Raw genomic sequence first — 22,057 nt, 5'->3', positions numbered from 1 at the left:
GGACCTTAGAAGAAGAGTTGTTGATGCTCACCAGGCTGGAAAGGGTTATAAAACCATTTCTGAAGATTTTGGACTCCACTAGTCGACTGTCGGGCAGATTGTATATAAATGGAAGACATCCAACACCATTGTTACCCTCCCCAGGAGTGGTCGAACAACAAAAATCACACCAAGAGCAGGTGTGTAATAGTCCAGGAGGCCACAACGGACCCCAGGGTAACATGTAGGAAACTAAAGGTCTCTATTGCAGTGGCTACAGTCGATGTTAATGAGTCCACCATCAGGAGAACATTGAACATCAATGGTGTTCATGGCAGAGTTGCAAGGAGAAACCCACTACTCTCCAAACAGAACATTGCTGCCGTCTACGGTTCGCTCAAGACCACGTGGAGCCAGAAGGTGATTGGAACAATGCTCTGTGGATGGATGAGACCAAAATCAAACTTTTCGGCTTGAATGAGAAGCGTTCTGTTTGGTGATGAGCAAACACTGAGTTCCATAAGAAATATTTTCAAATGTCCGGGTAGCCGTCTGTGAACTGAAGCTCAACAGAAAGTTTGTCATGCAGTAAGACAACCAAAGAATGGTTAAAGCAGAAGACAGAGTCCTGACCTTGATCCAGTAGAAATGCTGTGGAAGGACCTGAAGCAGGCAGTTCATGGTGAGAAGCCCACGACATCCCTGAGTTGAGACTGTTCTGTGGGGAGAAGCTGATGTGCAGAGCTGATAAACAGTTATTGGAAACATTTGGTTGAAGTTATTGCTGTAAAAGGGGGTCACACCAGTTACTGACAGCAAGGGTTCACATACTTTTGCGTCATACAGATATGTAAGATTGGATAATTTTCCTCAATAAATAAATGAAAAAGTTTGTTTTTTTTGTCTCATTTGTATAATTGGGTTCACTGTATCTAGTTTTAGGACTTGTGTAAATATCTGATCATATTTTAGGTCATATTTATGCAGAAATACAGAAAATTCTAAAAGTTTCACAAACTTTCAAGCAGCTCTGAATTTGTTCTCATTACATATTTTTTTCTGTTTCTGTTGTCAGACGACTGTGAGTGTGAAACTGATTTAATCGCAGCTCATAAACTCTACATGTAAACCAGCTCTCAAGAAACAAAAATCAACATGAAAACCGATGAATGAAATCGATGAAATGATCAGTCTGAGGTGTTTCTCCATCCACCTGTTTTCATTCTGCACATTAAACAACCTGCGAATATTTAAAACAATCTCTGCATCCGTGTAAAACAGTTTCCTGCTGTTTTGCATCGGTTGAGCTTTGACCGTCGCTCTTTAATGATGGTGGTTTATGGTTACTGGTTTTACGGCAGCGACTGGAGAATTAGTTCATTTGCTGATATTTGGAAACAAACATTCAGGATATTTTACTTTGAACATTTTGTGGTTAAAGAGACGAGAGATAAATGAAACATTTAGAGGGTCAGAAAGACCTTCAGTCCATCAGTTATAATCATCAACATGAAGACTTCTCTCTCACAATATTATAAATGTATTTAACTGTAAAATTATGACTTTGAAACTACTGAATAACAACCTCTCTGAGTGGCCCTGATACATAAGACACTGATGTTCATCAACAGTGGAACGAAACAAGCAGTCAGAACATTTTCTTAAGATATTTTCTTAGAGACGTACTGGACACTATAACATGTTTTTTAAGCTGTGAACTAAATGATACGACTGTACTGTGATGAAACACATCAATGCTGGTGTTAATATTGACACTGACACCAAATTAATAAAAAAAAGGCATTTCATGGGTTGAAAATGGCTCGACCTGTCATCAGCTGTTAGAAATCAGCTCTGAAAAGGCGGGAACAATGCTGATGTAGAGTCGACTGTTTGGGAGTTCTCTATATCGTGAAATCTATATAACTGATAGAATGATTACCCCCCCCCCCCCCCCCCCCCCCCCCGCGAACCAGCTGATAACTGCAGGAACAGACAGGCGGAGAGTTGAAGAGCTGCAGGGCGAAATGCAAAATGACTTCTGGTTTAAATGTCGTCGCACAGTTTGTCTTCCTCTCCTTCCTCCTGCCTCACACAGCCACGCTCCCCCCTCCTCTCCCTCCTCTCAGCCCCCTCGCCCACTCTTTAGCTTTTTTAGAAATGATGCAGTTGAGTTGGGCTCAGACCAGCGGTGCAGTTACACAGCTCCTCACAGAGCAGCTCACATCACTGTTCAGCTGAGTTTTCCTCGTTCACGCTGGAACGTCACGCTGGTGTTTTAACAGCTACACACTGTTTTTTTTTAAAAAAGCTCCTTTTTTGGAGAGAAAAACAGTTTTAATCTGGACGGAGGCTGAAACTAAAAGATGTGATTACAGATTGAATCAGCAACAAACCCTCATGTTCTGCTTCAGTTCGCAGCTTCTGTGTGAGAGTTTCCATTCAGAGATTATACAGTTATGTAACAGGAAGAACACACACACACTCACACTCACACACACACACACACACACACACTCACACTCACACACACACAGTAGATTTAGATCTACTGTTGATCCACAAACACTGACATCCCTCCATCCTGCAGATTATCAGCTGACTGTAGGAAATATATAATAATAATAAACTTTATTTATACAGCACCTTTCACATGCAGGTCAAATATCAGCTGTTGAAAGTTTCACATCACTGACTGAAGTGATATAAACAGTCCGGAGGCTTTAACACGGAGGCTGCGTGTCATCAAACACCAGAAGAAGAGAAACTGCAGATTCTAAAGTTACACGTCTGTCACTGAAATATGTTTCTTTAAGTCCTCCGTTAATCTTTTCATATTTGTGTTCATTTTCTTTTTTAAATTACAGATTTCAATTCAAGCTTTTAATGTTCTCCATTTCAGAGTTTTAAAATCTCTTTTCTGTTTTAGTTATTTATAATCACAGTTTATTTGGTGTTTTCTCTTTTAATTTGGATTTTGTGTAAAAAAACACCCTCCTTATGAGCATGTATTTAATATTAGTGCAGGGACAAATATCATGAACTAGTAAATATGAATAAAATAATAATACATAAATAACTTTCACATTAGAGTCAATAAAGTTTGTTTGAATTTGAGTTTCTGAGTATTAGTGTTACATAAGACTGAGAGCACAAACCAAACTGTTGCGTAACTCTCAACACACACACACACACACGCACACAGTTGTGAACGTGTCCACAGCTCATAAATATCAGTTTCATTCATCTACTGTCACATCCTGCTCACTGATATTCAAACTGTTTCAGTTCAATGACATCATAAACCTGCAACATCACTTTAATAATTATATCTAGTTAATGAATCGCAGGACTGTCTACAGGTATCCTGACGTACACGAGATTAAAGGACACAAGAAATTCATGTTGTGTCATTTCATGTCTTTAGTTTAATAGTTTAAAGCAAACAAACTGTCTCCAAATACCGTATTGTCCTGGGTATAAGACGACAACGCCTTCTCCAACATAGATACATATGATACTATTAATCCAAGCTGAAGACAGTCCTCATCCCAAAATCCCATTAAAGCAAAACGATGTAACTTTCAAATCCACAAAAACTACTTTCATGCTCATACAAAACAGAAGTTCAATTTCAAAGCAATAAAAATAATAAATATGATGAGTATTTTATTCTATTTCTGTCAAGTCTGCTCCACTAAATTCTACACACTGCACCTTTAAAAAGACATTTAAGCCATCGATAAGCCTACCAGGCTTTCTTCGTCTCCCTGCACATTGATTTTTTTCCCCTTGTTGTGTGTATTTGTTTCATTTTAACTGATGCACTGAAACTAAAATATGTCCTCTCACATGCTCATGTATGAGCTGCAGTTTCAGCTTCAGGACAAACTGCAGCTCCACAGCTCCCCCTGCTGCCGGGAGTCCGTCCTCACACACTCGTCTGTCAGTAACAGATCAGGATCTGCTCACAGCCGCCTGAAACACTCTGAGGGGCATCGCTTTGTCTTACAGGTCCTTTCGTTTTACACTCATTTCCTGGAAATGCTCGGTGTAATCTGCAGGTATTTAATGGGTCAGTTTTAGGGGATTTTAAAGAGAAGAAGATGCAGTTTGGTACCAAATATAAAAAACGTGGTTGGTTTAATTCATAAGTGCCGGTTCATTATATTTGAGTTCATTTGTACTTATTACTCTTAACTCTTGACTCTTAAATTGACAGAAAATATTTTTTCAGTGTGTAGTTTTGTGTGTCAAACTACACATTAGCATTTCTTAAAAACTCATTTCCTGTCTTCTACCAAATTACCCCACCCCTTTCCAGTCCCTCCAGGAAATTGTGATTTTTATGCAAGAGCAGCAATTTTGCTGAATTACACAACTTTTCTTTATGAAATGTGCAAATCAACAGGCACTTGTGGTTTGGTGTGGCGGTAACTGACTTCATTCAAGTGGAGGATGAACAAATCTCACCTGCCAACAAAAATGACGCCACTGACAAGCAAAACAATTCCCAAATGTTCCCAAATGAGGTTTGATTCAGTGAGTCAGAAGAATACATGCTGATGTTGTTCAGACATAATCTGCCTCAAACATAATCATAAAATGTTTACTTAATAAAGGTTATAAATGGAACTCAAGTACAGTATTTTCTTGTTTATAGAACTTGAGTCCTCATGGTTCTCATGTTCAAAAAATACATGAAATACATGAAACATTAGAGCTGAAATATAGTTGTTTCTGTGATCTGCACGATGCTTTTTATCCAAGGAAGTCGTTACATATGACTCTTCACTGGTAGCAGTTTAAAATAAATCACATTATTTTCCTTTGCTTACAATTTTTCACAATTCCTGCGATTTTACCACAAAAAGAGACACAAAACATCACAAACTGTAGTGCAATTTTTGAGAAAAGCTGCTGCAAAACATTTTTGGCTGCAATAGTCAAAAAAATACTGTGAAATCTTGGAGGGAGTGGATAAATAACATATTTAGTTTGTGAAAGTTACACAAATGTTCTCGAAGATTTCGAAGATCGATTTCTGGCATTTTGATTACTGTTCTGTTGGAGTTGAGAGTCTACCATCTCTCTCCACTCAAGCAACACCTCCCTTGACCTGAAGTAATGCTCGGGGTTTGTGTTTGCCGATTCTGCTGCTCATGTGACTGCACTGAATTCTTCGTCTTGTTCTGGTGGACCTCTGCCAAACCAGCATAATGTCTGTTAAAAGCAAAGTTAACTTTAACCCAGATCTATGTAAAAAAAAAAAATGAAACAGACTTACTTGCGGTTTGGGAGTTCCAGGTGAACTCATGGAAGAGATCACCAAGATATGAGGTCAGGTCAGGCGTCTGAGCAGACGGCTGGCTTGGGAAGAGTGACGCTCTCTCCTTAGTATGTAAATTATATGCAGATTATATGTAAATTACATGCTCCTTGCCCTTCCCCTCAAACCCCTCCTCTCTATGCCAAAAGTGTTACAGAAAATTGAGAATGAAAACTGACACTGAAATCAAACTGATAGCATAAAAAAAAAACTCACTGAAAAAAGACAGACATGAAGAAAAAATCTGAAAATTGACATTGAAAAACATCATAATGCAAAAACTATCAAAATAAAATAAGATTTTTTAAATGCCTGTGTTTAATTTTTCAGTGGAACTTTTGCCAATACAAGTGTTTTTTTTTGTTGTTGTTTTTTTTTTTTTAATTCAATTCAATTTTATTTATATAGAGCCAAATCTCAGGGCACTTTTAACATAGAGCAGGTCAAGACCGGCCTGTTTAATGTTTCCTTTTTCAGTTCAAGTTTTATTTTCAATGCCAAAATTTAATGTTCTTGTTCAGCAGAATGGAAACAGATATGTTTGAGTGGCAGATACCATGTCATGCTGCCACTCCATATGAAGGGCAGAAGAGTTTATTTTAAAGGGGTGTTAAACAAAGCAGGTCGGCAGGCAGCAGTATGTGCAAAAAATATAATATAATAGTTTATTAAGACAAATATTAATGAAACCGACAAAAACGAACCCTGAGAAATTCAACAAATATAACTTCAGCCGAGCAAAGAACAAAAAAAATATACAGCTTCCCAGCAGCTGCCACCTCCTCTCCTCCCAACTCATCACTACAGACCAGTGACCGGCTGTTTACCTGCTGAGCCTCACCTGACTGGAATGTACCATCTGCTCAGCTGACCACAGTCAGAGCTGGACTCATACAAAGCTTTCAAAAGCTTTGTATGAGTCATATAAACATATAAAACAACATTTATATAGAATTTCAGTTACTGCTGACAATCACAGTTTCCTCTAGTCACACACGCAGCTCAGTGTGCAACCATTTATACAGAAAATCATTTAGTGCAGAACAGTTTTATCCTCCCTGCCTCCATCTGACAGAACTGTGACTCACTGCTGAGAGCAGCTGATGATGTTCACCTGTTGTTACTATCAGGACTGAAGCCTTTCAACAAAACATAACATTGTGAAATACAAACTACCCAAATAAAACCCATATTCCATTATTTGGGTAACATGACTGATAGATTTACAGAAACATTGGACTGAAATTAGTGATTTAACACAAAAACACTAGTAATGTTGGAAACAGGAGCCAGTGAAAAGGGAGAGGAGCTTTTCACATGCCATCTAGCAGCCGTAGTAACAGTGAGGTGGAGCAGTGCTGCAGTTCAGATGATGTATATATATATATGTGGACAGATTTCTTCATTCAGAGGAGGGGGATGGAGGCTTTAACCCAACAGGGGACAGCATAGTCCACCTTGGAGGAAGAGACAAAGTTACAATCAATTTCATACAACTTCACTCATATCCACCACTTAATATGAAGCAGAGTTCCTCAGTTAGTCAGTGTCTGTCCATACCTGAGAGTGTCCATCTGTCTGTCCATACCTGAGAGTGTCCACTTGTCTCTCCATACGAGAGAGTGTCTACCTGTCTGTCCATACCTGAGAGTGTCCATCTGTCTGTCCATACCTGAGTGTGTCCACCTGTCTCTCCATACCTGAGAGTGTCCACTTGTCTCTCCATACGAGAGAGTGTCTACCTGTCTGTCCATACCTGAGAGCGTCAATCTGTCTGTCCATAACTGAGAGTGTCCATTTGTCTGTCATACCTGAGGGTGTCCAGTCTCCAGTGTGGATCCCCCAGTCCAGCCGACAGCAGCTTTTTTCCTGTCTTTCCTGGGTGATTGTAGCTCAGATCTAGCTCTCTCAGATGGGAGAGGTTGGAACTCAGAGCTGAGGCCAGAGAAGCACAGCCTTCTTCTGTGATCAGACATCCTGACAGCCTGAACACACACACAACACACAAACACACACAAACTTTGGTAAAATATCAGTTTTTGTGGCAAACAGAGCGTCACTATCACAGTGAGGTCTTTTTAGGTTTATATCTCCATCTTCAAATCTTAAAGTGTTTCCACTTCAACAATTGTTCTCATCTTGTAATTAGAAGGCAAATTCACACAAACTAAATTTGCTGAGTGAACATTTACAAACACCTGAATCCTGACCTGAGAGTTTCCAGTGTACAGTGTGAGCTCTTCAGTCCAGCAGACAGCAGCTTCACTCCTGAATCCTGCAGGTTGTTGTTACTTAGTCCAACTCTTTCAGACTAGACTGCGAGCTGAGAACCAAGGACAGAGCTGCACAGCTTTTCTCTGAGAGGTTACAGTCACTCAGCCTGCATATTAATGAAAAACAGAAAATGCTATTTTGTTCTTTCCAAAAAGTTAATAAATTCATATATGTATTAATTATTCATTGTCTTACAGAGCTTTGTTGGAGGCTTTGACCACTGGCAGCAGCCTCAGAAGAGTCTCCTCTGAAGCAGAGTATTTCTTCAGGTCAAACACATCCAGTTTTCTTTCCGATGACAGTAAGATGAAGCCCAGAGCTGACCACTGAGCAGGAGACAGTTTATCTGTGGAGAGACTTCCTGATCTCAGGTACTTTTGGATCTCCTCCACTAGAGAACAATCATTCAGTTCATTCAGACAGTGGAACAGACTGATGCTTCTCTCTGCAGACAGATTATCACTGATCTTCTTCTTGATGTACTTGACTGTTTTCTGTTTGGTCTGTGAGCTACTTCCTGTCTGTGTCAGCAGACCTCGTAAGATAGTCTGATTGGTCTGCAGTGAAAGACCCAGGTGGAAGCGGACTCCTTAAGGCCTCATCCACAGCGCTCTGGTAGAAACGTGTTGATTTGCCTCCAAACACTTCAGGCAGCCAGGATGTTGTTTGTTGTTTCCTTTCATTCTACACTGTAGCTACACAATTGGGGATTCAGTTATATTATAATCTAGTTTGCAATTGGATAAACATGACAATACTTACTGAATGAGTGATTTACATATTCAATGTTTTCAATGCATTGTTCAAGTTTTGATTACATGTATGCAATTTGCAATACTACTATCCATAGGGAGAGAAAAAGCACTTTATAAGATGTCAGAATGAAAAACAAAAAAAACACTTTTTTAGAATATATAGACTATAGTTTGTTGGGTTATTCGTTGTTGTTGTTTTTTTTGTCTGTGGGTTGTTCATCCTTTGAGATTACACCCAGGTCTTCCATGTGAGCCAGTTTCTGCTTCATGTAGGGCAAAAGTGGAAGAGGGATTCTTCTTGGAGTCATCAGGGAAAACAGTTTTGCATCTGACATGAGTTCAATCTTGTATTCCACTTCCATTTTGCCTAGCCCTTCAAAAAACATGGAAAACTGCTGTTTCACTGACTCAGTGGAGTCCAGGGCTACGGCATCTAATCTGGCTACTAGTCTGAGTGCTACGCTTGCTGTGCCCCCCCCCCCTCCAGTAGACCCAACTTCAGACCTGAGACTACTTGTACACACCCTGTAGTGTGCTTTAGCTGTGTGTTCTCAGTGTGGCTGTGGATTTTCCTCTCACCTGCAGATGGTTCATTTCCATAAAGAGTTTGACTGAGATGCAAAGATGAGATCTTAAAATGTTTCCACTTCAACAGTTGTTCTCCTTGTGTAATGAAAAGGCAAATTCTCCCAAGTAGTAAACTTGCTGAGAGAAACATTACAAACAGTTAATTTTCAGGTATTTAATGAGTCATTTTTAGGAGACTTTACAGAGAGGGTGATGCGGTTTGGTAGTCAGTATTAAAAAAAAAAAAAAACATGGTTGGTTTAGTGGGTAAGTGCTGGTTCATTCTATTTGAGTTCATACGTACTTATTACTTTTAACTCTTGACTCTTAAACTGTAATTGTGTGTGTCAAAAGTATAATTAGCACATTTCCTATATACTACGAAATTACACAACCCTCTCCGGTTCCTCCAGGAAACTGCAATTTTGCGATCGCAGTAGTTCAAAAGAAATCTCTGCAATATTTGCAAGAGCCATAATTTTGCTAAATTACTGCAACTTTTCCACATGAAACGTCCAAATCAACAGGCGCTTGTGGTTTGCACCAATTGTGGCGTTTGGTGTGGTGGTAACTGACGTCATTCAGGTGGAAGATGGACAAATCTCACCTGCCAACATGATGTCATGGAGGTTAGAGTTACACATTTTTGGCTACAATAATCAAAAAAAAAAAGTCAGTCACTGTGATTACTGCCACTAATAAAACTAAAGCACTTCTTCTTCTCTGGTTGCTGAAGGTCAGACGAGGTCAGCAGCCGTCTCCTGCAAGTTCAACCAGCAGGGTCAAAGGTCAACACTTCCTCCTGACAAAAACACGTGTGTGTTTGTGGTGTGTGTGTGTATGTGTGTGTGTGTGTGTGTGTGTGTGTGTGTGTCTATATTAGGAGGTTGAAGCATCTCCACAGAAGACAGAACAGAAGCGAGGGACGTCCATCTTTCATCTTTTCTTCTTCTTCCGCTGCTATGAACACTGACATGGAGCTGCAGAGGTGAGCTGCTCTTGATAGAAAACATTCATTACTGATTATTGATTAGTGCTGATGATTCTTATTGTTTCTCTGTGTGTTGAAGCTGCTCTGACTTTGAATCACAGCAGGAACATTTTTAAAAGCTCATGACTGCACAGTTTGAAATTCATCCCTTCATAATGACCTTACAATGGAAGTGATGGGGGACAAAATCCACAGTCCTCCTTCTGTGCAAAAATGTATTTAAAAGTTTATCTGAAGCTAATATGAAGCTTCAGCGTCCAAATGAGTCAAATCAAGTAGATATCTTTCAACATCAGTCTTTTTAGTGCCAAAGTCCCTCTTTTTGTTACTATACTTCCACCTGCAGCTCAACAGGGAAACACTGTCCGAGGAAACACAAAGAGGGAATTTGATGCTAAAAAGACTGTAAATGTGTCAGATATCCACTTGATATGACTAACTCAGACTGCTGAAGCTGAATATAAGCTTCACACACACTTTTAAATGACTGTGTGGACACACTGTGGATTTTGGCCTCCATCACTTCCATTGAAAGCACATTTGAAGGATCTTCTAATATGAATGATTACAGACACCTGACTGCTGGTTTAACTGGAAACACTGAACAAGATATAAAGTTCTTCAAATGTTTCTTAGAGGAACAGGAGTTACATGTTTGTTCCACAGTTTTGGTTCTTAAAAACATTTATTGCTGCAGTGATCAGTGACCTCCGACAGCTGCTGGGTTTACAGACAGTCGACTAAATGTGGAGCCGCTGTAAACTATTCACAGCATCTTAAACTGTCTCTAGAAGACACAGATGAAAGAAGATTCACTGGATCTAAACGCTGGAATAACTGAACTGATAATTGACTTTTTTCTCTCAACTGAACTTTGCTGTGATGTTTTGTCTGTGTTTTTATCTCCTGCATCTTTGATATTTTGTGTTAATTGTGAAGCACTTTTGTAATCCAAAGTTCAGTTTGGATTTTTATTGTCCCATAAGAGTTGGACGGGAAACAAATCACCTGTACTGACTTTATTAATTAGTAATAAAGAGAATACAAGTGATGAGTCTTTGTGTTTGCTCCACGTGAAGAGTTTTTCTCTCTGTGACTTTATGGTGTTCAAGAACTTTGCTGAAAAGAGAATTGTAACGCAAAAACACTAAAAAGACATGAGAATATAATAAATTGATGTGATAAAAACAGAGGAAAAGCTGTAAAATAATAAGAACAGCAATCAGATAAAGTGATGTTTCATCAAACTCTGAGTGTAAACTTACTGGTTAAAGGCTGTTTGAAACTCGTTCCTTGTTGTTTTTTCTTGTCAGATGTGAGCTGAACTCCTGCTGGGACGATGAAGACGAGGATGAAGACGACGACATGATGCTGGTAGGAAGACATAACAACGTCTTTTCTTTTCTTTTTTTTCAAAACAGTTAAAGATGGCAGCTGCGGCCGAAGTTCTGGTCTGATTTCATTCTTTTTGATTTCATCTTCTCTCTTGACTTTAGTCTTTCTCTTTTGTCTGTTTTGTAATGTTTATAGATTTTACTTTTTATATTTATTTTTCATATCATCGCATTTATTTATCCACTCCCTCCAGGATTTCACTGTTTTTTGTGATTATTGCAGCCAAAAATGTTTGATTTTGCAGCAGCTTTTCTCTAAACTTGTGATACAATTTGTGATGTTTTATGTTTCCTTTTGTGGTAAAATCGCAGGAATTGTGAAAAATTGCAAGCAAAGTAAAATAATGTGATTTATTTAAACTGCTACCAGTGAAGAGTCATATGTAATGACTGCAGATCACAGAAACAACTATATTTCAGCTCTGTTTAATGTATTTTCTGAACATGAGAACCATAAGGACTCAAAGTTCTATAATAAATAATAAATACTGTACTTGAGTTCCATTTATAACCTTTAATAAATAAACTTTCAGATCAACATCAGCAGCAAATAAAATCGTCAATAATGTTATTAAAATAAATCTAGTTTGATGTTTATGTTTGAGGCAGATTATGTCTCCTGACTCACTGAATCAAACCTCATTTGGGAACATTTGGGAATTGTTTTGCTCGTTTGCACGTTAATTATTGCAATCGCAAAATCGCAGTTTCCTGGAGGAAGTGATTTATATGAAAGATGTTGTAGATAAACTCTAATTTGATCATATTTTGTCTCAGAGAATGTTGATCAATGAGCTGCTGCTTTTATTGAACTTTATAGTGAAATTTTTCATTTTGTTATATTTTATTTTAAGCTATTTCATTCCTGAATATTTTAGCTGCAGCTGCCTGTGTGTGTGTGTGTGTGTGTGTGTGTGTGTGTGTGTGTACTTGTATTACTGACGTTGTGGGGACTTATGTGTGTTTACCCCTTTTTCTTGACTCGCCTCCCTTTTGAGGATAAAAGTCAACATTAGGATTAAATGTTAAGGTTTAAGGTTAAAGTAAGTCGCATGAATGTAAGTTAATGTCATGTCCTCTGAAGTGAAGGAAACATGACTCTGTGTGTGAATGTGTGTGCATGTGTGTGTGTTGTCATTAAACTGTCTGACCTCTGACCTTGGACATGTGATTGGTGGGTAATAAAGTGACATCAGAAGTAGGTTAACGATTGGCACCAGCCCACCTGTCGCCGTCATGGTAACGCTCTATCTGAATGTCTCTGATGTCTTTTTTCATGTTTTTGTGTCATCTGTCTTCACCTTGTTTTCTTTCTTTCCTTATCATTGCTCAGAAGAATATCAACATTTGTGTCCTCATAAACAATAATTGATGAGCTGTTTGTGATTAACGAACAGCAGATCTCTGACGCATCTTCTGACTGTTTGAAGACTTTAATAGTTTCAGCTGGTTTTATTCCATCATAGGAGGACTGTTATTATTTATATTATTATCTTTAACCTTCACAGTCTGTTGACCCATTTTAACATTTGAGAGCAGTAAAAACTTTTCTTTTACACTGTAATGTTACTACTGTTCCTACAGTGATCCAGAAGAAGCAACACTGGAAATATTTCAACTTTTTGTACATAAAGGAGGTTAAACTGACCCATATTTATTAAAAAAAAACTCAAAAAATCACCATTTAAAAATGTTTGCATTCAATAACATTCATTGAAATCATTATGATGGTTGTTTTAGACAACATAGAACCGTAATACAGTGAAGTGTAACTGTGTGTTTTTCTTCATAAATAAATAGAATAAAGTCTCTCTGCTCTGTGAAAGCTTCATCAAGGATTGATCACCCATTAATTAATGACCAATAAAGTATTTATAAATGATACATTTGTGGTTCAGAGGTTTGGTATGGAGACTAATTATGCGTTTAGAGGTTAATAATCCATTTATTGATCAGTTTATAAAATGTCAATCATTATTCCCTGACACCCAAATGAACATATTCAGATGTTTTGTCACAAAGATGTTGAGTTTATTATCATAGAAAACTGGAAAACTAGCAAATACTCACATGTGAGAAGCTGCTACCAGAGAAGATTTGACATTTTTCTGTTAAATAATGACTTAAATGATTAATACATTATCACATTTGCTGCCAATAAATTTTCTATCAGTGACTAATTGATTAATCCTCTAATGATTTCAGGTCTAAAGTACTACCATGTGCAGTGTAGTGGGGGGTCAGCAAGGGTCCAACAGGGGGTTAATCTGACCATGCCTCAGCTGACCTTTCACCCCTCCCTGTTGGGAGGTGATTGGCCAATAAAATGACACCAGAGAAGGTCATGTTCAACACACACACAGGTGAACCTGTGGTTGTTCCTCTTTAAGCTGCTAATAAAGTTTCATATGAGACAGGAGGTCAGAGGTCAGGTCCAGAGCGCTCCGTATTATTATCTCTGTTCTGTTACTGCTGTCGTTTCCTCTTTTAGACTCTGAAATGAAACAATGAAACAAAGAGTCTGTTCCATCAGACATCAGACTGCAGGAAATAAAGCTCCAGTTATCATCACACGTTCTGTTTCTGACACATTATTATAGTATATGTTGCTTACAGTCCGCAAGCTTGCACTAACGACTGCAACATACAACAACAACAGAGGAAGTTGTTCTTCTTCTACTACTTCTGCTTCAAAACTCGCTCGACTTACTCCAAGACACAACCTGGTGGCAGCGCATCCACAAACATAAATACTGCATAAAATACTAAATTATGAATACTTGATCCTGGAAAAACATTTTAGATCAGTACATCTTGGATTATAAACAAATTAACCTGTTAGGTGAATTTAAATGAATAAATAAATAAATTGTGGGGTCCCTGATAACCAATATAATCAATATAAAACAGTTAACAGAAGGAAATACTTAAAATAATAAACATAAACAATCTTGTAAATATCAATTGACCTCGCACACATATTTAATTTATTTTATATTAATTTCTTCGCCTATATCACATAAATACACTATAATCACCAGAACCTTTACTTCCGTGCATATTTTGCACAACTTTGTTATTTTTATAATCCACAAGTCAGGTCATAGCCAAATCTTATCTTATCTTATCTGACTAAGACTGTGTTTTTATTGAACATCATTACGTCAGGGTGATGAGAGGCTGCAATCTGAAAAAATCTGCATTTTGTGTTTGCTCAAAGCTGAAACTGTCCATGGTAGTTGTGTGTTTACAACAACAACTGAGGTCAACAACTCTTCAACAAGAGAAAACATCACGTTTATAGAGTTGTTGTGTTTCAATCATTTTATAGCAGGTTTCAATCTTGTGCTTTGAACTTTATTAGTGGGGTGTTTAAACAATCTTCACCAGAGCAGTAATTCATCTAGATGACGCTGTACGTTAGACATGCGTTCATGTCTCTCCGTCATCCGATGGCTGGGCTGCTTCTTTCCTCTTTATACTCTTTATTTATTCTCCTTTTGTTTTTCTCTCAGTGTCATCACACCCTGCAATTCTTTTAATTCTTAACCCTTTAGACCAGTGGTTGCCAACCTTTTTGGCCGGTGACCCCTTAAAATAAAAAAAAGTCTACCTGGGACTTCTCCTCACATGTTGCATTGTCTACCACTTAAGTTACTGATTATTTTCTAGATTTATCGGTTTTCTGACATTTTATCCATAAAATGTCAGAAAATAGTGAAAAATATCAGTTAAAGTTCCCCACAGTCCAAGGTTACATCTTCAAATGTCTGGTTGTGTCTAACTAACAGTCCAAAGATAGAGTTTAGTTCACTTTGCTTAAAAAATGACTAAAACGATTATTTCATTATCAAAATAGTTGCTGATTAATCTTCTGATGATCGACTAATCGATTAATCGACTAACGTTGCAGCTCTAAAAATAGATTTTATTTTGTTTTATTTGAATAATGTTTAGAGACTTGAGTTGGTAAAATACAGAAATCCACAAGAAATAAAGCAATAATTAGAAGAAAGCTTGGAAAAAAAATCACAATTTTGTGTCAAAAATATGTTTTTATTCTGTATCCTGTCCAATCATCTCGCGACCCTTTTGACTAACCCAGTGGCCCCTTTCGGGGGTCCTGACCCCCAGGTTGGGAACCACTGCTTTAGATGCTCCGACTCTGTCCTTCTTCCTTTAACCACTCGTCTTTGACCTTGTTTTGTGACATCATGAGGTGGAGGGGACAACAGACCAATCAGCAGTCTGTGTCTCCAGCAGGTGGAGGACGGAGGCTACGAGTCATCTGTCTCTCAGGAGAAGCAGGACGCTCTGAACTCCAGCAGAAACAGCGACTCTGAACGTCCAATCAGCCTCAAGGTGAGAGGAAGTAGTCGTTTCATTGGCTGATATCTGTTGACATTTAGTCTTTCTCCAAACTGGAGACGTCCCTGAACTTTTGATCCATGTTGAGGTGATCAGTTTGTCAGGATGTGTCAGTGTGTTTAGAGTTTCAGGGATAATCAGCTTGTTACACCTGTAATTAAACATTTTTCTGTTGATTTATTTCTGAACCCTAAAAATCTGTCAGGACGTCGTTTCTACCTGCCAGCTGCGCACATCCTCCTCTTGTAGTATTAGTACTAACTGCTGTTGCAGTAACAGTACTACAGAGGTTCATTTTGATCTTTATTTCCATGTGAAGCTGTTTCTGTCTTTCCGTCCTCGTTCAGACGGACAAGGCGGGCCGTCTCCTCCTGGAGACACCAGACGACCTGCAGAACCTTCTGCTGCTGAGGAAGACCAAGAGAGAGCAGAAAGCTGCAGTCAGGAAATCAGCTGCTGCTCCCCCTGCTGTCCACTCAGTGGTACGACCCTCACACACCGCGACGGCTTTGTTTTCTTTATTGAAACAAATTTACAAAGCTTCAGTTTCACCAAAAACTCAAAAATATACAAAAAACAACAAATGAAGGAAACAAGAAAATAATAAACTAAAGAATGAATTTCAGAAGAAGTTGCAGTGAGATTACTGACTGCTGAAAAGCTTTAACTAAACTGTGACAAAGCTGTGCTGCTTTTTAAATAGCTTGACTTTAACTGCAACGCTGGCTGAACTTGTTATATGAAGGATAGTTGGAAGAGTAAGAAACTATCTGTTTAAACAATGAAAGGGGATGAAATCAGAGGTACAGTTGAAATGTTTGTAATTAGTGTGTTTGCTGCCTGTTTGTGGTAAAATATGTGTCTGTAGTGTCAGAAATGTGGGAGAGGCAGTAATATGATTTTCTACCTTTTTCTGCTTTGCTCCTGAAACTTTTCTCATTTAACATCAGTGCAGATGGATCTCCTGTCGCTCTGAGGCTTGTTCATTCATTCATTCATTCACTTACATCAGAAAATGTCAGGGACAAAACCTTAAATATTTTGTAAAGTAGAAAAGATGCATATAAGGAAAGTGATTCTGATCAATTCATTAACGAGCTGATTGTTTTGACGTTTGAATGGTGTCAAACAGGTTAAAGTTCATCATGTCTGGAGATTTATTTAAAGTTTTCACTCAATTTCAAACAAATACTTTTACCAAACATAATTAAAATGTTTAAGAGAAATTCACTGTTGATGCAAATGTGATTTTTCTCATTTAAAAGAAGTGAACAACAAAACAATAGAAGAAGAAGAGATCTGCACGCTGTACGTCAGCACTGCAGACATGAATTAGACTCTGTGTTAAACTTCATTCAGTGCACCTGAGCAGGTGATCAGTTACAGCGTCTCTTCTGTCTCAGCCGTACTACGTGGACGAGGAGGATTTCCTGAAGGCCTGTGATCAGAAGCAGCTGCAGGTGATTGACAGGTACCTGTCCACAGGTGGAGACGTCAACACTTGCGACTCTGTGAGTCTTCAACAACACGTTAACTTTGATAAATGAAGCCTTTTAATCACAGAAAGAGAAACTATTTAATCTGACAGCAGGTTCTGGATTAATGTGTGTGTGCAGTTTGAGCGAACAGGTCTCCACAGAGCGTGCTCCAAAGGTCACACAGAGGTCGTCACCAAACTGCTGGAGGCCGGAGCGAACATCCACAGCAGAGACAAGGTGCACACTTTATTATCTGTGTTATCTCTGTGTCTCTGCTGGTAGAACCAGTTGTATTCACTGGTAGAACCAGTTTTATTCACTGGTAGAGCCGGTTCTACTCACTGGAAGAACCAGTTTTATTCACTGGTAGAACCAGTTTTATTCACTGGTAAAAACAGTTGTATTGACTGGTAGAACCAGTTGTATTCACTGGTAGAACCAGTTGTATTCACTGGTAGAACCAGTTGTATTTACTGGTAGAACCAGTTGTATTTACTGGTAGAAGCAGCTCTAACGTTCCCGTTCTGTCCAGCTCTGGTCCACCTGCGTCCACTCTGCCTGCCGAGGAGGAAATCTGTCTGTACTCCAGCTTGTGTTGAATCACGGAGCAGACATTAGTGCAACTGACAAGGTAACACTACTAACACTACTAACACTACTAACACTACTAACACTACTAACACTACTACGTCTACTACAGTCAGTACTATATTTATTAAAATAAATACTGACATCTAAAACCATTCCAATAAAAATACATCATGTAATAAGATGATTCTTCCTGCATTGACATATTTTCTTTAATCTATTTTAAGTGCCCAAAAAACATATTACAAACATTACAAAATTATCTTTAATGTTTTAAAATAAATCTCAACATTAGTTCATGTAAATGAGGAGATGAATATTTGATATTTGACATTAGTTATACTAACTGATATATCCTGAAACTCCTCTTCAATCTGTGAAAGTGTTCATTATTATTTGTCATGTGACCGTCCTGCTTATTATCCAGTGTCTTATCAACCCATATGTATATGTAATATATAAACAAATCAATCAGCCAATCAATATATATTAGAAGCATGTAGACTGAGTATGTGATAGATTAGAGCATCTCTTCATACTGTGTATCAGCTGGACAGCACTCCTCTTCATGTCTCTGTGAGAACCGGACACTTGGACTGTGTTGAACATCTGATTCACTGCGGAGCTGAAGTCAACACACAGGACAAGGTGGGTCACACACACACACACACACACACACACACACACACACACACACACACACACACACACACACACACACACACACTATGAACAGCATTCATATGATTGGCTGAGTGCTGGTCATGTGATTGTTGTTCCATGAGGCAGGTGTGTTGGGAACATACGTCTGGTTTTATGGGGTTTTGTGTGTCCCTGCTGTTATTTAGTTTCCACACTTTCATCACACACAATGAAACCTTTTTAAAAACTGAAGTATGTTTAATTTCATTATTAATAATTGAGTTATTTGGTAAATTAAATGGCAGTTGGATCTTCCTTCCAGTGTTTCATTCAGCAACTCTTAATAATGCAGCACAGTAGACAGAGATATGTTTGTATTAATAAATAATACGACTGTGTGTGTATCTGAAACAGAGAAATAAGAACACATTAACAGCATAAAAAAGCTCAATACCAGTTTCACTGGTCTCACTCAGCTCTAGAACGTTTGCTTGGTCTTGTGTGGTGTTTGCTGCCCTCTACTGGGCTTCACATGCAACAACTGTAACATGTAGTTAGCTGAGCATGTGCAATATAAACTCCATCGACAGGAATACTTCATCTGTTTACGTGACAGCATCACTTAAAGTGACTAAAGAGAAACAGGAAGCTTGAATAAAAGATGAAGAACAGTGATGTTGAGATATAAAGTAGAAATATAATTAGTTATATCTGTAGAATGCCATGTAACTGAACAACTAATCGATATGATATAAAGTTATTACCACAACCATCACTACTCTGGGCATCACACTTACTTTAAGTCAGAGACGCAGGCATGTGGAGCAGTTTTCAGTCGTAAACCTGTCAGGACTGACGGCAGCCTTCTGGGCCTCAGGGGGCGGGCTCTCTGTTTGACTGGCATACAGTCCTGTCCTATGAGCCTTTCTCACATAGATAAACAATTCTGCAGTTAATCGTTTAATAATCCTTTAATAGTCAGAGTCTCTCAAACTGCATTTAAATTCCTGTTTACTGCAAAAAAACTTGAGTATCAATAACTGTTCATTATAAAAGTTAAGCTGTGATAGTTACACCAATAGATCATAATGATTTATCAATAACCTGCATGTTCTCATCTACAATCATAATTATATCAAGATTCTTTCATTATAAATCTGAGGAAGTGAGACGTGTATCTGAGTTCATGTTTGGGTTCAGACTAAACGTCCTGATCAGCTGACACGTCTGCAGGTTTGGGTTTAAGGACTTGTTGCTATGACAACAGATCTGGGTTAATTTTAAGGACGCTTTGTAGAATCAAAAAGTTCAGACTGATGTCAAATAGTCATAATAATAATAAAACGTATGAAGCAGATTTAAAGTGTGTTTGTCGTGTTTCAGGAGGGAGATTCTCCGCTTCACGACGCTGTTCGACTCAACAGGTTCAAAATCATCCAGCTGCTGCTGCTGCACGGAGCCAACACACACACCACCAACCAGGTAACACACACACACCACCAACCAGGTAACACACACACACACACACCACCAACCAGGTAACACACACACACACACACACACCACCAACCAGGTAACACACACACACACACACACACCACCAACCAGGTAACACACACACACCACCAACCAGGTAACACACACACACCACCAACCAGGTAACACACACACACACACACCACCAACCAGGTAACACACACACACACACACACACCACCAACCAGGTAACACACACACACACACACACACCACCAACCAGGTAACACACACACACACACACACACCACCAACCAGGTAACACACACACACACACACCACCAACCAGGTAACACACACACCAACCAGGTAACACACACACACACACACACACATACCACCAACCAGGTAACACACACACCAACCAGGTAACACACACACACACACACATACCACCAACCAGGTAACACACACACCAACCAGGTAACACACACACACACCACCAACCAGGTAACACACACACATACACCAACCAGGTAACACACACACCAACCAGGTAACACACACACACACCACCAACCAGGTAACACACACACCAACCAGGTAACACACACACACACCACCAACCAGGTAACACACACACACACACACACCACCAACCAGGTAACACACACACCAACCAGGTAACACACACACACACACACACCACCAACCAGGTAACACACACACATACCACCAACCAGGTAACACACACACACACACACACACACCACCAACCAGGTAACACACACACACACACACACACACCACCAACCAGGTAACACACACACACCACCACCAACCAGGTAACACACACACACCACCAACCAGGTAACACACACACACACACACACACACACACACACACACACACACACACACCAGGAGGATCAAACATCTTCTGATCAGTATGAACGTATTAAAATGTGTGATTGTAAATGTGTGTGTGTGTCAGGAGGGACGTACTCCTCTCGACGGGGTGCTGGAGTGGCAGAACGAAGCGAAGTCTCTCCTCATCCAGCAGAACGACAGGAAGTGATGTCACAAACATGTGATTACTGACGGCGTGACTGAAGGTTCCTGATTTGTTCCTATAACTGATGAACGAGGTTCATCGATGTCAAAGAAAACTCTCAGATGAATATGGAGTTTTTATTTTTAATGTAAAAGGACGATGTTTTCATGTGTGTCTTAAACCAACAGTCAGTCATCAAATGAACATTAAAGCTGTTTCTTGCTGTAATCATTCGTCCTGTTCATACTGACCATTAGAAGATCCCTTCATAATGACCTTACAATGTAAAAATGCAAAAATGTATTTAAAGTTTATCTGAAGCTAATATGAAGCTTCAGCGTCCAAATGAGTCAAATCAAGTAGATATCTTTCAACTTTACAGTCTTTTTAGTGCCAAAGTTCCTCTTTTTGTTATTATACACTGTTACACAGTTCTGGCAGCTGGAACAGAATCTGGGTTTTATTAACTTAAACTGCACTGAGAGGAGAAAACTCCAGCAACATACAGAGCAACTTTATTGTTATAACAACAGAAAATAACCATCTCATAAAAATACAGTAATATTCTGTAATTAAAATACATTTTAGTTTTAATTTTACATATTTTTTTTTTTTGGCTTTTTAATGATAAATAAGGGTATTTCTACCTATAAAATTAAAACTATTAAATTTCCAGTAAAAATGTAGTAATACTGCTATTATGCAAATAATCAGGCTTGAAATGACAGAAATGTATTGTTATAAATTGAGTTGAGTACATAACTTTATGTAAAAATCTTTATTTAATGTAGTAAAATTCTATACCATCAATAAAACATTTTATTTTACTTTTTTTTAAAGAATATAACAAAAAACAGGTAATCAGGTTTATAGTTGCACCAATTGTCTTAATTTAAGATCATAAAGTAATGAGCTGCATATTTTTCATGTTACTTTACATTAGACATTTTCATGTATTTTTGAAATACAGAAAAAAATTGTTAAAGAAAATACAGATTTTTTTTATTTTTATTTTTTTTACACAAAGAGGGAATTTGATGCTAAAAAGACTGTAAATGTGTCAGATATCTACTTGATATGACTAACTCAGACTGCTGAAGCTGAATAGAAGCTTCACACAGATTTTAAATGACTGTGTGGACACACTGTGGATTTTATCCTC

General features: G+C 38.5%; 1 protein-coding gene across 1 annotated transcript; it reads left to right on the top strand.

The window, feature by feature from the left end:
- The first annotated feature begins 9,800 nt into the window (after nt 1-9,800).
- Nucleotides 9,801-21,094, top strand: LOC122971132 (ankyrin repeat domain-containing protein 1-like). Its single transcript, XM_044337660.1, has 10 exons — nt 9,801-9,892; nt 11,209-11,269; nt 15,550-15,651; nt 16,005-16,139; nt 17,061-17,168; nt 17,274-17,372; nt 17,668-17,766; nt 18,273-18,371; nt 19,749-19,847; nt 20,836-21,094. The coding sequence occupies exons 1-10, from the start codon at nt 9,867-9,869 to the stop codon at nt 20,917-20,919; spliced, it is 912 nt and encodes a 303-aa protein (XP_044193595.1). The 5' UTR covers nt 9,801-9,866; the 3' UTR covers nt 20,920-21,094.
- Nucleotides 21,095-22,057: the final 963 nt, after the last annotated feature.

Source organism: Thunnus albacares, chromosome 20 (genome assembly GCF_914725855.1).
Source record: "Thunnus albacares chromosome 20, fThuAlb1.1, whole genome shotgun sequence".
Classification (NCBI taxonomy): Eukaryota; Metazoa; Chordata; class Actinopteri; order Scombriformes; family Scombridae; genus Thunnus; species Thunnus albacares.
This window is presented reverse-complemented; position numbering and strand designations above follow the sequence as displayed.

Coding starts and splice junctions, on each gene's coding strand:
- LOC122971132 (XM_044337660.1), top strand. CDS start 9,867: ATGAACACTGACATGGAGCTGCAGAG. Junction 16,140..17,060: donor CCCCTGCTGTCCACTCAGTG/GTACGACCCTCA, acceptor CTTCTGTCTCAG/CCGTACTACGTGGACGAGGA. Junction 19,848..20,835: donor ACACACACACCACCAACCAG/GTAACACACACA, acceptor TGTGTGTGTCAG/GAGGGACGTACTCCTCTCGA.